This window comes from Pygocentrus nattereri, chromosome 8 (genome assembly GCF_015220715.1).
Source record: "Pygocentrus nattereri isolate fPygNat1 chromosome 8, fPygNat1.pri, whole genome shotgun sequence".
NCBI classification, from domain to species: domain Eukaryota; kingdom Metazoa; phylum Chordata; class Actinopteri; order Characiformes; family Serrasalmidae; genus Pygocentrus; species Pygocentrus nattereri.
Window position 1 is genome coordinate 3187501 of NC_051218.1, and position 16922 is coordinate 3204422.

The 16922-nt window shown below is 42.0% G+C and overlaps 1 protein-coding gene across 4 annotated transcripts in view; it reads right to left on the reverse strand.

Annotated features, from left to right (window-relative positions):
• The window catches only part of shank2b (SH3 and multiple ankyrin repeat domains 2b), a 219615-nt gene that overhangs the window by 135526 nt on the left and 67167 nt on the right, over positions 1-16922 (reverse strand). For all 4 annotated transcript variants that reach the window (XM_037540580.1, XM_037540579.1, XM_037540578.1 and 1 more), the window contains one exon: positions 16098-16164. In XM_037540580.1, coding sequence (XP_037396477.1) covers positions 16098-16164 — 67 coding nt within the window. The remainder of the gene's footprint in view (positions 1-16097; positions 16165-16922) is intronic.

Consider the following 16922-nt stretch of genomic DNA (forward strand, 5'->3'; position numbering starts at 1 on the left):
TCACATAAACAAACATCACTCACCGCCGTCCTCTAAAGGCGTTATTAACACACATCACATAAACAAACATCACTCACTGCTGCCCTCTAAAGGCGTTATTAACACACATCACATAAACAAACATCACTCACTGCCGCCCTCTAAAGGCCTTATTAACACACATCACATAAACAAACATCACTCACCGCCGCCCTCTAAAGGCCTTATTAACACACATCACATAAACAAACATCACTCACCGCCGTCCTCTAAAGGCGTTATTAACACACATCACATAAACAAACATCACTCACCGCTGCCCTCTAAAGGCGTCATTAACACACATCACATAAACAAACATCACTCACCGCCGTCCTCTAAAGGCGTTATTAACACACATCACATAAACAAACATCACTCACTGCTGCCCTCTAAAGGCCTTATTAACACACATCACATAAACAAACATCACTCACCGCTGCCCTCTAAGGGCGTTATTAACACACAGCACATAAACAAACATCACTCACCGCTGCCCTCTAAGGGCGTTATTAACACACAGCACATGAACAAACATCACTCACCGCTGCCCTTTAATGGCGTTATTAACACACATCACATAAACAAACATCACTCACCGCCGCCCTCTAAAGGCGTTATTAACACACATCACATAAACAAACATCACTCACCGCTGCCCTCTAAAGGCGTCATTAACACACATCACATAAACAAACATCACTCACCGCCGCCCTCTAAAGGCCTTATTAACACACATCACATAAACAAACATCACTCACCGCCGCCCTCTAAAGGCGTTATTAACACACATCACATAAACAAACATCACTCACCGCTGCCCTCTAAAGGCGTTATTAACACACATCACATAAACAAACATCACTCACCGCTGCCCTCTAAAGGCGTCATTAACACACATCACATAAACAAACATCACTCACCGCTGCCCTCTAAAGGCGTTATTAACACACAGCACATAAACAAACATCACTCACCGCTGCCCTCTAAAGGCGTTATTAACACACATCACATAAACAAACATCACTCACCGCTGCCCTCTAAAGGCGTCATTAACACACATCACATAAACAAACATCACTCACCGCCGCCCTCTAAAGGTGTTATTAACACACATCACATAAACAAACATCACTCACTGCTGCCCTCTAAAGGCGTTATTAACACACATCACATAAACAAACATCACTCACTGCTGCCCTCTAAAGGCCTTATTAACACACATCACATAAACAAACATCACTCACTGCCGCCCTCTAAAGGCCTTATTAACACACATCACATAAACAAACATCACTCACCGCCGCCCTCTAAAGGCGTTATTAACACACATCACATAAACAAACATCACTCACCGCTGCCCTCTAAAGGCCTTATTAACACACATCACATAAACAAACATCACTCACTGCCGCCCTCTAAAGGCGTTATTAACACACATCACATAAACAAACATCACTCACCGCTGCCCTCTAAGGGCGTTATTAACACACATCACATAAACAAACATCACTCACCGCTGCCCTCTAATGGCGTTATTAACACACATCACATAAACAAACATTACTCACTACTGCCCTCTAAAGGTGTTATTAACACACAGCACATAAACAAACATCACTCACCGCTGCCCTCTAAAGGCGTTATTAACACACATCACATAAACAAACATCACTCACTGCTGCCCTCTAAAGGAGTTATTAACACACATCACATAAACAAACATCACTCACTGCTGCCCTCTAAAGGTGTTATTAACACACATCACATAAACAAACATCACTCACTGCCGCCCTCTAAAGGCGTTATTAACACACATCACATAAACAAACATCACTCACCGCTGCCCTCTAAAGGCGTTATTAACACACATCACATAAACAAACATCACTCACTGCCGCCCTCTAAGGGCGTTATTAACACACATCACATAAACAAACATCACTCACCGCTGCCCTCTAAAGGCGTTATTAACACACATCACATGAACAAACATCACTCACTGCTGCCCTCTAAAGGCGTTATTAACACACATCACATAAACAAACATCACTCACTGCTGCCCTCTAAGGGCGTTATTAACACACATCACATAAACAAACATCACTCACCGCTGCCCTCTAAAGGTGTTATTAACACACATCACATAAACAAACATCACTCACTGCTGCCCTCTAAAGGTGTTATTAACACACATCACATAAACAAACATCACTCACTGCTGCCCTCTAAAGGCGTTATTAACACACATCACATAAACAAACATCACTCACCGCTGCCCTCTAAAGGTGTTATTAACACACATCACATAAACAAACATCACTCACCGCTGCCCTCTAAAGGCGTTATTAACACACATCACATAAACAAACATCACTCACCGCTGCCCTCTAAAGGTGTTATTAACACACATCACATAAACAAACATCACTCACTGCTGCCCTCTAAAGGCGTCATTAACACACATCACATAAACAAACATCACTCACCGCCGTCCTCTAAAGGCGTTATTAACACACATCACATAAACAAACATCACTCACTGCTGCCCTCTAAAGGCCTTATTAACACACATCACATAAACAAACATCACTCACCGCTGCCCTCTAAAGGAGTCATTAACACACATCACATAAACAAACATCACTCACCGCCGTCCTCTAAAGGCGTTATTAACACACATCACATAAACAAACATCACTCACTGCTGCCCTCTAAAGGCCTTATTAACACACATCACATAAACAAACATCACTCACCGCTGCCCTCTAAGGGCGTTATTAACACACAGCACATAAACAAACATCACTCACCGCTGCCCTCTAAGGGCGTTATTAACACACAGCACATAAACAAACATCACTCACCGCTGCCCTCTAATGGCGTTATTAACACACATCACATAAACAAACATCACTCACCGCCGCCCTCTAAAGGCGTTATTAACACACATCACATAAACAAACATCACTCACCGCTGCCCTCTAAAGGCGTCATTAACACACATCACATAAACAAACATCACTCACCGCCGCCCTCTAAAGGCCTTATTAACACACATCACATAAACAAACATCACTCACCGCCGCCCTCTAAAGGCGTTATTAACACACATCACATAAACAAACATCACTCACCGCCGCCCTCTAAAGGTGTTATTAACACACATCACATAAACAAACATCACTCACTGCTGCCCTCTAAAGGCCTTATTAACACACATCACATAAACAAACATCACTCACTGCTGCCCTCTAAAGGCGTTATTAACACACATCACATAAACAAACATCACTCACTGCTGCCCTCTAAAGGCCTTATTAACACACATCACATAAACAAACATCACTCACTGCTGCCCTCTAAAGGCCTTATTAACACACATCACATAAACAAACATCACTCACCGCTGCCCTCTAAAGGCGTTATTAACACACATCACATAAACAAACATCACTCACCGCTGCCCTCTAAAGGCGTCATTAACACACATCACATAAACAAACATCACTCACCGCTGCCCTCTAAAGGCGTTATTAACACACATCACATAAACAAACATCACTCACCGCTGCCCTCTAAAGGCGTCATTAACACACATCACATAAACAAACATCACTCACCGCTGCCCTCTAAAGGCGTTATTAACACACAGCACATAAACAAACATCACTCACCGCTGCCCTCTAAAGGCGTTATTAACACACATCACATAAACAAACATCACTCACCGCTGCCCTCTAAAGGCGTCATTAACACACATCACATAAACAAACATCACTCACCGCCGCCCTCTAAAGGTGTTATTAACACACATCACATAAACAAACATCACTCACTGCTGCCCTCTAAAGGCGTTATTAACACACAGCACATAAACAAACATCACTCACTGCTGCCCTCTAAAGGCCTTATTAACACACATCACATAAACAAACATCACTCACTGCCGCCCTCTAAAGGCCTTATTAACACACATCACATAAACAAACATCACTCACCGCCGCCCTCTAAAGGCGTTATTAACACACATCACATAAACAAACATCACTCACCGCTGCCCTCTAAAGGCCTTATTAACACACATCACATAAACAAACATCACTCACTGCCGCCCTCTAAAGGCGTTATTAACACACATCACATAAACAAACATCACTCACCGCTGCCCTCTAAGGGCGTTATTAACACACATCACATAAACAAACATCACTCACTGCTGCCCTCTAATGGCGTTATTAACACACATCACATAAACAAACATCACTCACTACTGCCCTCTAAAGGTGTTATTAACACACAGCACATAAACAAACATCACTCACCGCTGCCCTCTAAAGGCGTTATTAACACACATCACATAAACAAACATCACTCACTGCTGCCCTCTAAAGGCGTTATTAACACACATCACATAAACAAACATCACTCACTGCTGCCCTCTAAAGGTGTTATTAACACACATCACATAAACAAACATCACTCACTGCCGCCCTCTAAAGGCGTTATTAACACACATCACATAAACAAACATCACTCACCGCTGCCCTCTAAAGGCGTTATTAACACACATCACATAAACAAACATCACTCACTGCCGCCCTCTAAGGGCGTTATTAACACACATCACATAAACAAACATCACTCACCGCTGCCCTCTAAAGGCGTTATTAACACACATCACATGAACAAACATCACTCACTGCTGCCCTCTAAAGGCGTTATTAACACACATCACATAAACAAACATCACTCACTGCTGCCCTCTAAGGGCGTTATTAACACACATCACATAAACAAACATCACTCACCGCTGCCCTCTAAAGGTGTTATTAACACACATCATATAAACAAACATCACTCACTGCTGCCCTCTAAAGGCGTTATTAACACACATCACATAAACAAACATCACTCACTGCTGCCCTCTAAAGGCGTTATTAACACACATCACATAAACAAACATCACTCACCGCTGCCCTCTAAAGGTGTTATTAACACACATCACATAAACAAACATCACTCACCGCTGCCCTCTAAAGGTGTTATTAACACACATCACATAAACAAACATCACTCACTGCTGCCCTCTAAAGGCGTCATTAACACACATCACATAAACAAACATCACTCACCGCCGTCCTCTAAAGGCGTTATTAACACACATCACATAAACAAACATCACTCACTGCTGCCCTCTAAAGGCGTCATTAACACACATCACATAAACAAACATCACTCACCGCCGTCCTCTAAAGGCGTTATTAACACACATCACATAAACAAACATCACTCACTGCTGCCCTCTAAAGGCCTTATTAACACACATCACATAAACAAACATCACTCACCGCTGCCCTCTAAAGGCGTCATTAACACACATCACATAAACAAACATCACTCACCGCCGTCCTCTAAAGGCGTTATTAACACACATCACATAAACAAACATCACTCACTGCTGCCCTCTAAGGGCGTTATTAACACACAGCACATAAACAAACATCACTCACCGCCGCCCTCTAAAGGCGTTATTAACACACATCACATAAACAAACATCACTCACCGCTGCCCTCTAAAGGCGTCATTAACACACATCACATAAACAAACATCACTCACCGCCGCCCTCTAAAGGCGTTATTAACACACATCACATAAACAAACATCACTCACCGCCGCCCTCTAAAGGCGTTATTAACACACATCACATAAACAAACATCACTCACCGCCGCCCTCTAAAGGTGTTATTAACACACATCACATAAACAAACATCACTCACTGCTGCCCTCTAAAGGCCTTATTAACACACATCACATAAACAAACATCACTCACTGCTGCCCTCTAAAGGCCTTATTAACACACATCACATAAACAAACATCACTCACCGCCGTCCTCTAAAGGCGTTATTAACACACATCACATAAACAAACATCACTCACTGCTGCCCTCTAAAGGCGTTATTAACACACATCACATAAACAAACATCACTCACTGCTGCCCTCTAAAGGCGTTATTAACACACATCACATAAACAAACATCACTCACAGCTGCCCTCTAAAGGCCTTATTAACACACATCACATAAACAAACATCACTCACCGCTGCCCTCTAAAGGTGTTATTAACACACATCACATAAACAAACATCACTCACTGCTGCCCTCTAAAGGCGTCATTAACACACATCACATAAACAAACATCACTCACCGCCGTCCTCTAAAGGCGTTATTAACACACATCACATAAACAAACATCACTCACTGCTGCCCTCTAAAGGCGTCATTAACACACATCACATAAACAAACATCACTCACCGCCGTCCTCTAAAGGCGTTATTAACACACATCACATAAACAAACATCACTCACTGCTGCCCTCTAAAGGCCTTATTAACACACATCACATAAACAAACATCACTCACCGCTGCCCTCTAAAGGCGTCATTAACACACATCACATAAACAAACATCACTCACCGCCGTCCTCTAAAGGCGTTATTAACACACATCACATAAACAAACATCACTCACTGCTGCCCTCTAAGGGCGTTATTAACACACAGCACATAAACAAACATCACTCACCGCCGCCCTCTAAAGGCGTTATTAACACACATCACATAAACAAACATCACTCACCGCTGCCCTCTAAAGGCGTCATTAACACACATCACATAAACAAACATCACTCACCGCCGCCCTCTAAAGGCCTTATTAACACACATCACATAAACAAACATCACTCACCGCCGCCCTCTAAAGGCGTTATTAACACACATCACATAAACAAACATCACTCACCGCCGCCCTCTAAAGGTGTTATTAACACACATCACATAAACAAACATCACTCACTGCTGCCCTCTAAAGGCCTTATTAACACACATCACATAAACAAACATCACTCACTGCTGCCCTCTAAAGGCCTTATTAACACACATCACATAAACAAACATCACTCACCGCCGTCCTCTAAAGGCGTTATTAACACACATCACATAAACAAACATCACTCACTGCTGCCCTCTAAAGGCGTTATTAACACACATCACATAAACAAACATCACTCACTGCTGCCCTCTAAAGGCGTTATTAACACACATCACATAAACAAACATCACTCACAGCTGCCCTCTAAAGGCCTTATTAACACACATCACATAAACAAACATCACTCACCGCCGCCCTCTAAAGGTGTTATTAACACACATCACATAAACAAACATCACTCACTGCCGCCCTCTAAAGGCATTATTAACACACATCACATAAACAAACATCACTCACTGCTGCCCTCTAAAGGCGTTATTAACACACATCACATAAACAAACATCACTCACCGCTGCCCTCTAAGGGCGTTATTAACACACAGCACATAAACAAACATCACTCACCGCTGCCCTCTAAAGGCGTTATTAACACACATCACATAAACAAACATCACTCACCGCTGCCCTCTAAGGGCGTTATTAACACACAGCACATAAACAAACATCACTCACCGCTGCCCTCTAAAGGCGTTATTAACACACATCACATAAACAAACATCACTCACTGCCGCCCTCTAAAGGCCTTATTAACACACATCACATAAACAAACATCACTCACTGCTGCCCTCTAAAGGCGTTATTAACACACATCACATAAACAAACATCACTCACTGCCGCCCTCTAAAGGCGTTATTAACACACATCACATAAACAAACATCACTCACTGCCGCCCTCTAAAGGCGTTATTAACACACATCACATAAACAAACATCACTCACTGCTGCCCTCTAAAGGCGTTATTAACACACATCACATAAACAAACATCACTCACCGCTGCCCTCTAAAGGCGTTATTAACACACATCACATAAACAAACATCACTCACTGCTGCCCTCTATCATTTGTCTCAACCTAAATGATAAAATTTTACTTCATTCACTTTCTGTTGTAATGTAAACACAGAACTGTGTAAGCTAAAACCTGTGAAAAATGATTGCGGTCAGTTTAAGTAATTGTGATTAGATTATATAATAACTGCGGCAGGCCTACGCCCAGCACTAACGTCATGCAGGGCTAAATAAACATGTTTTTTCAGAACAAACACATCACCAGTGAAACAAAGCCAACAGAGTGATCGGTGTTGCTGTTTTTAAGTTGTCAGGCTGTGCGAGCACTCGTGTGTTACATGTCGAGAGGGAGAGAGAGAGAGAGAGAGGGAGAGAGAGAGAGAGAGAGAGAGAGAGAGAGACAGCGAGAGAGAGAGAGAGAGAGAGAGAGAGAGAGAGAGAGAGAGAGGGAGAGAAACAGGGAAAAAAACAGGACAGCTGACTGGGAGGGGACAAAAAAACTTGTCAGGAATGTGACACTTTTCTAATATATTCTGATCCCAAATTGACTCCAGTACAGGAGCTCAGCACTGATTTTGCCCTAAATAAGAGCGATTAAATTGTATGAATACTGTTCATATTGAGTGTGCCTCGTTCCCGAACAGTCTCTGGCTTATGTAGGTCAGATCCACAGAGTGCCGCTCTCTCTCTAGATGTGCGTTCAGGCTCAGCTGTGGAAAGCATCTATAGGGTAAGCTCAGTGACGACATGCATCATATTAGAAACGCACCCTTCAGGGCAAAAAAACAGGAGTCTGCTGACAACGACAGAGCGCTCCCATCACAGGCTGCCTATGTTGCTGAGAAAGACAGAGAAAGCTTTGTGCATCACTGTAATGCAACAGTCAAGAAACCCCTGTCATTATATGCCACCACCGGAACGCATAGATCCACTCGTGTCTACGTAACTTGCACAGCACTTGTTACAAAAGAAATTGGCATAAAGTAGTTTCAGCTGAAGCTGCCAAAAAAGCCACTTCTGCTTCAGCATGAGCAAGAAATGACGTCATAACAGGATCTACAACCGAATGGCAAAGCCTAAACATCCCCAGTTAAATTACGTTGTGATGCTTTTCTAAGTGAAAGTAAGTGAACCCCTCCTCTACATAGAAAAAAACATAAACATGACATTCGTGTGCAGAATTTCTGTTTATTTGCTGAGTTTAAAGGATTGGAAAAAAAATAAAAGATTGAATATAAAATGTCCCATAACTTTTGCAAATGCCACATATTTTCTTTCCCCCTAAAGTGTTCAATTCAGGGGGGCAGTGGGTGGCGCTGTCACCTCGCAGCAAGAAGGGCCTGGGTTCAGTTCCCCAGCTAGGTGACCAGGGTCCTCTGTGTGTGGAGTTTGTATGCTCTCCCCGTGTCTGCGTGGGTTTCCTCTCAAAGTCCAAAGATATTCAGATGATTTGGAGATGCTAAATTGCCCCTAGCTGTGTGTGTGTGTGTGTGTGTGTGTGTGTGTGTGTGTGTGTGTGTGTGTGTGTGTGTGTGTGTGTGTGTGTGTGTGTTACTGTATTGGACTGGCAACCTGTCCAGAGTGTTTCCTGCCTTCAGCACATTGAGCACTGGGATAGGCTCCAGTGTGACCCAGGAGGATCAGTGATTTAGATGAATTAATGAAGAATTAATTATGATTATTATTAATTATTATTAAGAATTAATAATAATAATGAAGATGAATGAATCCATGTTAAATTTAGCAAATAAATAATAATTGTACATTAATATGTGCAGAAGTTTGGAGGATGTGTTCACTTATTTTTAACTCATCAAAATCTTATCGTTTGACTGGAGTGCCCAAACTTTCGCATCAACTGTAAATACAGCATGTGCATTTCCTTAAAGTGGTTGTTCAAAACTTCTGCATATTATATGGTTAAGATATTAGCAAAGTCAGACTGTTTGGATATAACATGCTCTATTCTAAACAAACGCCAGTGGTGATGATAGGAACCAGACGTCTGAAGAGTTTAATGACTTTAAAAGCTCCCTCACAGAAAGTTATTACCTGAAATGGTTATGAATACATTGCCTAATGCCTGACACTTCGGCTTATAATAGTTTGGTCTATAATAGAGGTCCATACTCCCGCGGATTCCTGTGGGGCCTGCAAAACCCATTATAATATCTTGTGTTTTGCGTGGGAGCGGGCGGGAAACCAGCCCACAGTAGGCGGGAGCAGACCCAAGCATGCATGCAGAGAAATAATGTAAATCAATCAATAGCCTAAATAAAGTAGAAAGACCACTAAATCATATATAACATGATAACAGTAAAACAATTAAAGTGAACGAAGTCAATCTAAAGAGTTGAGAAACAACCAATCATGTGAAACTTGAAAATCCGATGGTTGCAGCTACACAACAAAACACAAAAAATAACCACTCAGACCACCAGAGGTCCAAACCGCACTTGGTCATGTTCTTCATAACGTTCATACTCCATAAGCTCCATTCAGAAGCTGGGCGTCGTGTGAGGCTGTAGCTCTTCTCTCCAGTCTAATAGACGGTGATGTCATTTTAAACCCTTATAATAAAAGAAGCTGAACTTTGTTTTTCTACTGAAAGTCGACCCGTTTTTCCCCAAATCTGGGCTCTAAACTATAAACAGACGGCGTCTCTTCAGTGATCTGCTCTGGAAGCATCACTTTTAGAGAACAACACAAAGAGCGGTGCAGATTTTTGGCTTTCAGCAGTAAATTGTGAGCATGTAGTGATGTGTGGAGATCATAAAACACTTTGTTAATTTGAGAGGCTTTTACAAAAAAATGAAACAAACAAAATAAAATTGGCATTTATTTACTAAATAATTTGCCGAAATATAAAATATACCCTGCCAAAACCAAAATATGCCCTGGAGAATAAGAGGTTAATTCCTGCTTTGTATTTACTGGGAATATCAGAGATTTGATGAGTTCACAGAGAGACTGAACTGCTGAGTTATTTCAGCAGAGAAGAGTGTATTTCTGAGTAGATTATGTCCAATTTTTGGATGTCAGTTTGCCTTGATGGAACTGCGAGGGCGGGAGCGGGACAATGTTCCGGTTGCAGGCGGGAGCGGGACAAATGAGTCCAATTTTCTGCAAAAGAGGGATGAAATCTTGCAGGAGCGTGACTGTCCTACGCAGACCTCTACCAAAAAAAACAAACATAAAAGACAATTTTACCTACATTACATATAAAAACTCACTGATTCACTGGTGGTTTCCAATAGGAAATAAAATGGCCATATTTGTGTTGTGGATATCACAACACCTGGTTCACCACCACGGTAAAGAACTCTGACTTTCTCTATAGTTTCACTCTATAGTGAAACATTTTGTGTCAAATCGCTCTGAAAGCCTTTGTTTACATCTGTGTGACTGTATTACACAGCAATCTTGTAAAAAAGGGTGGAATTACCCTTCAAGGTCCTTCAAAAGATGTGAAGAAAGTCTCATTTCTCGTATTCCGGAGTGTCTAATGATGTCTAATGATTAATTCAATTTGTCATGCACGCTCCTGATTTAATGAGGCGGTTGATTATGCGTTCTATTAGCTGAAAGGAGCGTGTTCAATCTGGGGTAAATTCCTCAGCAGGCGGCTCAGGCTGTCAGAAAAATATGCTGCTTCATTTTACTCTCGATAAATTAACACTGACATCTGCTACATGTGTTATGGGTTATGGGAATGGAAAGTATCGTCCAAGAGTAATTATTCATCATCTCATTAAAATCCTAAACATAACGCTAATTACGCATAATCGTTCGATTCACTTAAGGCGCAGACATTGACAGAAAAGACCACGTCTAGATGAAAGGGTCGTACGCAAAGTATCACGAATATAAGCTGCAAGAAAACAATCATTTGAAAAAGAACACTTCATCAGCGAGAGGCAGTTAAACGAAATGAAACATATATGATGCAGCGTAGCAGCGAAGATCAAGAGCAGACATTATTAAAACTTAAAAAGCAAATTCAACATTCCTGACAGTTGTACATTGCAATATACTACACTGATCAGGCCTAAGATCATGACCACCTCCTCGTTTCTACGCTCACTGTCCACTTTATCAGCTCCACTTACTGTATAGCTGCACTCTGTAGTTCTACAGTTACAGACTGTAGTCCATCTGTTTCTCTGATACTCTGTTACCCTGTTCTTCAGTGGTCAGGACCCCCATGGACCCTCACAGAGCAGGTACTATTTGGGCGGTGGATCATTCTCAGCACTGCAGTAACACTGACGTGCTGGTGGTGTGTCAGCGTGTGTTGTGCTGGTATGAGAGGATCAGACACAGCAGTGCTGCTGGAGTTTTTTTAAACACTGTGTCCACTCACAGTCCACTCCTACCTTGTCTGTCCACCTTGTAGATGTAAAGTCAGAGACGACAGCTCATCTGCTGCTGCGCAGGTTGTGTTGGTCATCCTCTAGTCATAATGTTATGCCTGATTGGTGTATATGCACTGTTACATTGCTAAGCCACAAAGCCCCAAGACTATAACAAATTATTCCTCTATTATTAGTCCTTTTTTCTGTTTTCATTTCTTTATGGCACTTTTTGGCACTGTTTCAGATTTGATGCACAATTTTAATCAAATTCAATGCTTTTAAACTCCTTTTCAACACCTCAAAAGAGCATCAATAGACCATTTGAATTATACCCAGACCTAAATGTGGGATGCAATAATGTCTATTGTAGTCAAATTGACTGGCTGTAAAAGCGCTGACAGAGGCTTTGAGACCACATTCTCCTTATCCGGCCTTCTCAGTGTGAATCAGTTTTGTCGTCCCCTAGCCTTTCATCAGTGGTCGGTTTTAGAACACAGGCCCGGGTGGTCCTGGCAGACAGAATGACCTGAGTGTGTTTAATACATGACACGATCTTTTCTCATCGTATGATTTAAACAGAGATGCCCTGATTCGCCCCCCTGCCCTGCTCTCCAATCAGATCCAAGTCCTTTTTCTATGTGGTATCAGCTTTGAACATCCTTATGCATTATGATTAAGCACAAGGAAGCAGTACAAATGGCATTAAGACTCATTACTCATTAACAATGCAAAGACTTATGAATATGCATGATCAGGCAAAACTGCCCGCTGCCCCTTTTCTAAATCCCACCCCTCCCACCACGACCACACGCTCCGTCTCTACATTTTACGAGAGGAGGCAGAGCAGAAGCGAGGCTGTATCTTTAATAATCATTTGCATATGCAAACCGATTTGTCTGTTGTGCTTTCATTTAAACTTTTTTATATGACGTACATCAAACAGAACGTGTCATAACAGGATATAATGAGAGATGGCAATATACACAAATAAGTGACACATCAAACCACTGAGGCACGCCTTCCTTACTCTGCTCTTATTCTGGATGAACTTTATGCAAATTAGCTGACTGGCATCCAATCAGATTGCTGGTGTGGGGTAGCAACTGTCACATACAGTGCATCCGGAAAGTATTCACAGCGCTTCACTTTTTCCACATTTTGTTTTGTTACAGCCTTATTCCAAATTGAATTAAATTAATCTTTTTCCTCTAAATTCTACACAAAATACCCCATTGTGACCATGTGAAAAACGTTTTCTCGAGAGTTTTGAAAATTTATTAAAATTAAAAAACAAAGAAATCATATTTACATAAGTATTCACAGCCTTTGCTTAATACTTTGTAGAACCACCTTTGGCAGCAACTACAGCCTCAAGTCTTTTTGAATATGATGCCACAAGCTTGGCACACCTATCTTTAGGCAGTTTTGCCCATTCTTCTTTGCAGTACCTCTGAAGCTCCATCAGGTTGGATGGGAGACGTCTGTGCACAGCCATTTTCAGATCTCTCCAGAGATGTTCAATCGGATTCAAGTCTGGGCTCTGGCTGGGCCACTCCAGGACATTCACAGAGTGGTCCTGAAGCCACTGCTTTGAGATCTTGGCTGTGTGCTTCGGATCGTTGTCCTGCTGAAAAATGAACCGTCGCCCCAGTCTGAGGTCAAGAGCGCTCTGGAGCAGGTTTTTATCCAGGATGTCTCTGTACATTGCGGCATTCATCTTTCCCTCTATCCTGACTAGTCTGCCAGTTCCTGCTGCTGAGAAACATCCCCATAGCATGATGCTGCCACCACCATGCTTGACTGTAGGGATGGTATTGGCCTCGTGATGAGCAGTGCCTGGTTTCCTCCAAACATGACGCCTGGCATTCACACCAAAGAGTTCAATCTTTGTCTCATCAGACCAGAGAATTTTGTTTCTCATGGTCTGAGAGTCCTTCAGGTGCCTTTTTGCAAATTCCAGACGGGCTGCCTTGTGCCTTTTACTAAGGAGTGGCTTTCGCCTGGCCACTCTGCCATATAGGCCTGATTGGTGGATTGCTGCAGAGATGGTTGTCCTTCTGCAAGGTTCTCCTCTCTCCACGGAGGAACGCTGGAGCTCTGACAGAGTGATCATTGGGTTCTTGGTCACCTCCCTGACCAAGGCCCTTCTCCCCCGATCGCTCAATTTAGACGGCCGGCCAGCTCTAGGAAGAGTCCTGGTGGTTCCGAACTTCTTCCATTTACGAATGATGGAGGCCACTGTGCTCATTGGGACCTTCAACGCAGCAGTAATTTTTCTGTATCCTTCCCCAGATTTGTGCCTCGAGACAATTTTGTCTCGGAGGTCTACAGACAATTCCTTTGACTTCATGCTTGGTGTTTGCGCTCTGACATGCAGTCAACTGTGGGACCTTATATAGACAGGTGTGTGCCTTTCCAAATCATGTCCAATCAACCACAGGTGGACTCCATTTAAGCTGTAGAAACATCTCAAGGATGATCAGTGGAAACAGGATGCACCTGAGCTCAATTTTGAGCTTCATGGCAAAGGCTGTGAATACTTATGTAAATATGATTTCTTTGTTTTTTAATTTTAATACATTTTCAAAACTCTCGAGAAAACTTTTTTCACATGGTCACAATGGGGTATTTTGTGTAGAATTTTGAGGAAAAAGATTAATATAATTAAATTTGGAATAAGGCTGTAACAAAACAAAATGTGGAAAAAGTGAAGCGCTGTGAATACTTTCCGGATGCACTGTAGGGGTGGGCAATATAGAAAAAACGGTATATCACAATACTTAGGAACATCTTTACGACATACAATACAAATTGTGATATTTAGTGCTAGTAGTGTCATTTTAAAAACTATCAAAACCATATTCAACATTTCACACACTGCACTTAAATTAAAGTTCTAGATATTTAGAAATGAAGGTTCTGTGCAGGAACGTTTTTCGTTCATCAAGGTACAAACAGTGTAAATGCTTCCTCAAAGGTACTACAGTGGCTTTAGTGTCCAACTGTGTAAATCAGTTCCTCCAGGTGAAAAGTTGGTATTTGTTCCTTTTCATAACCGAATGATTTAAATCAGAGCAGTAGAATAAAAGCCTGGAGGCGAGGCGAGGCGAGGCGAGGCGTGTGGAGTCAGTACAGCTTAGAACACATCATTTCAGTGGATTATGGTTCAGTTATGATTCCTGACTGAAGGTACTGAGACGAACCCTTGAGGGGACCACCCCAGTGACAAGAGGGGTCCTGCCCCAGTGACAGTTTTTCTTCTTACGGTCTCTTTTTAATGAATCACGTAGTTAGTTATGCTGTTTATTACAAAAAAAAAACTAAATTAATCATAATAACAATAAAACAGTGTCATATTGCCCACCCCTAGTGTCACGCCCATAGTCATGCCATCTGAGATATCACACCAATGCACTAAATAAATGCATTCAAAACACCGGTCATTATTACATTCCGTACTTTCTGTAAGTTTAAGTCATTTTAGGCTGCTTCTCTGTATACACTGGACACTTAAACCTGCGTGGGTTTTAGCGACGCCCCCAAAGTGATCAAGCAATGCGGTGAGGGAAACGATTCGCTGTAGATGCTAAACATGTGTTAAACATAAAAAGTGCACCACTACTGCAGATTCCTAAGCTATATAAACAAAAAATCCACCCTTCAAACAAGCAGACATAGGACTTCACCACACTCAAAGTATTTTACATGCAGTCCTTTTATGTTTTCCATGATTTTTTAGCAGTTGCGCTTAAACAATCTTGAGATCTGAGGGTGCTGCAGCCCCCTCAGCATCTCCACCTCCTACATCCCTGTGCAGAAGTGAAGAGCCGAGTGAGAGTATTCATGAGAAAGGAGCAAAGCGCTCTGACTTACCAATATCAGCGTCTTTGTGGTTCTTTATGAACTCTGCCAGCTCAAAGTTTCCTGCAATTATGGCCACCTTCAGAAAACAAAGAGAGCACAAGTCATTAAGATTTAATCTACCAGCACGACTTTCAGACCAGTTTGTTCATGTTTCGCTTAACATATTTAGCCCGAAATGAAACCGGCTGCAGTCTCTCACCAGCGCAAGTGTAAATCATGTGACTTACAAAGCCTGATTTTTTTTTTTTTTTTTAACAAAATGAAATCTAAATAAAACACGTGTGGGTGTTGAACGCTATGAAAGAGTGTCTGAGTCAACAAACATGCAACCAGACCTGAGCAACCGCACTGTGACCGTTCTTACGCAACACTGCCCGGGTCTCTACAGCGGCTAAACACTGATGTAACATACCTTCTTCAGAGACCTCCTTACCTCTCTCTCTCTCTCTCTCATGCAATTTGTCTCTCAATAGGATGCATTTAGGGCCGTAGCATATCAGTAACTGAGCAATCTATCAGTCATTTTGATAACTGAGTAATCTGCCAAACTATCAAAATGGGCTTAACTGAGGAAAAAAACAATGTTTGGAAGAAGAAACCTTGAAAAAGTATGAAATTACAGCCCTGTGAAAAAGTCAGAGACCACCCTTCATCTAACGTGCGGTCAATACGGCCATTAAGTACAAGTTCTTCATTTCTCATTGTGAGGAAACGCAGCAGGAAAGAAATCTCAACAACTAAATATAATATAAAAATCGGCGTAGCGCCGTTGTCTGAAGAAAACCTCATATCTCTGTTTTTGATCTTTTACTTTTTTTCCCGTGATCTGAAAAT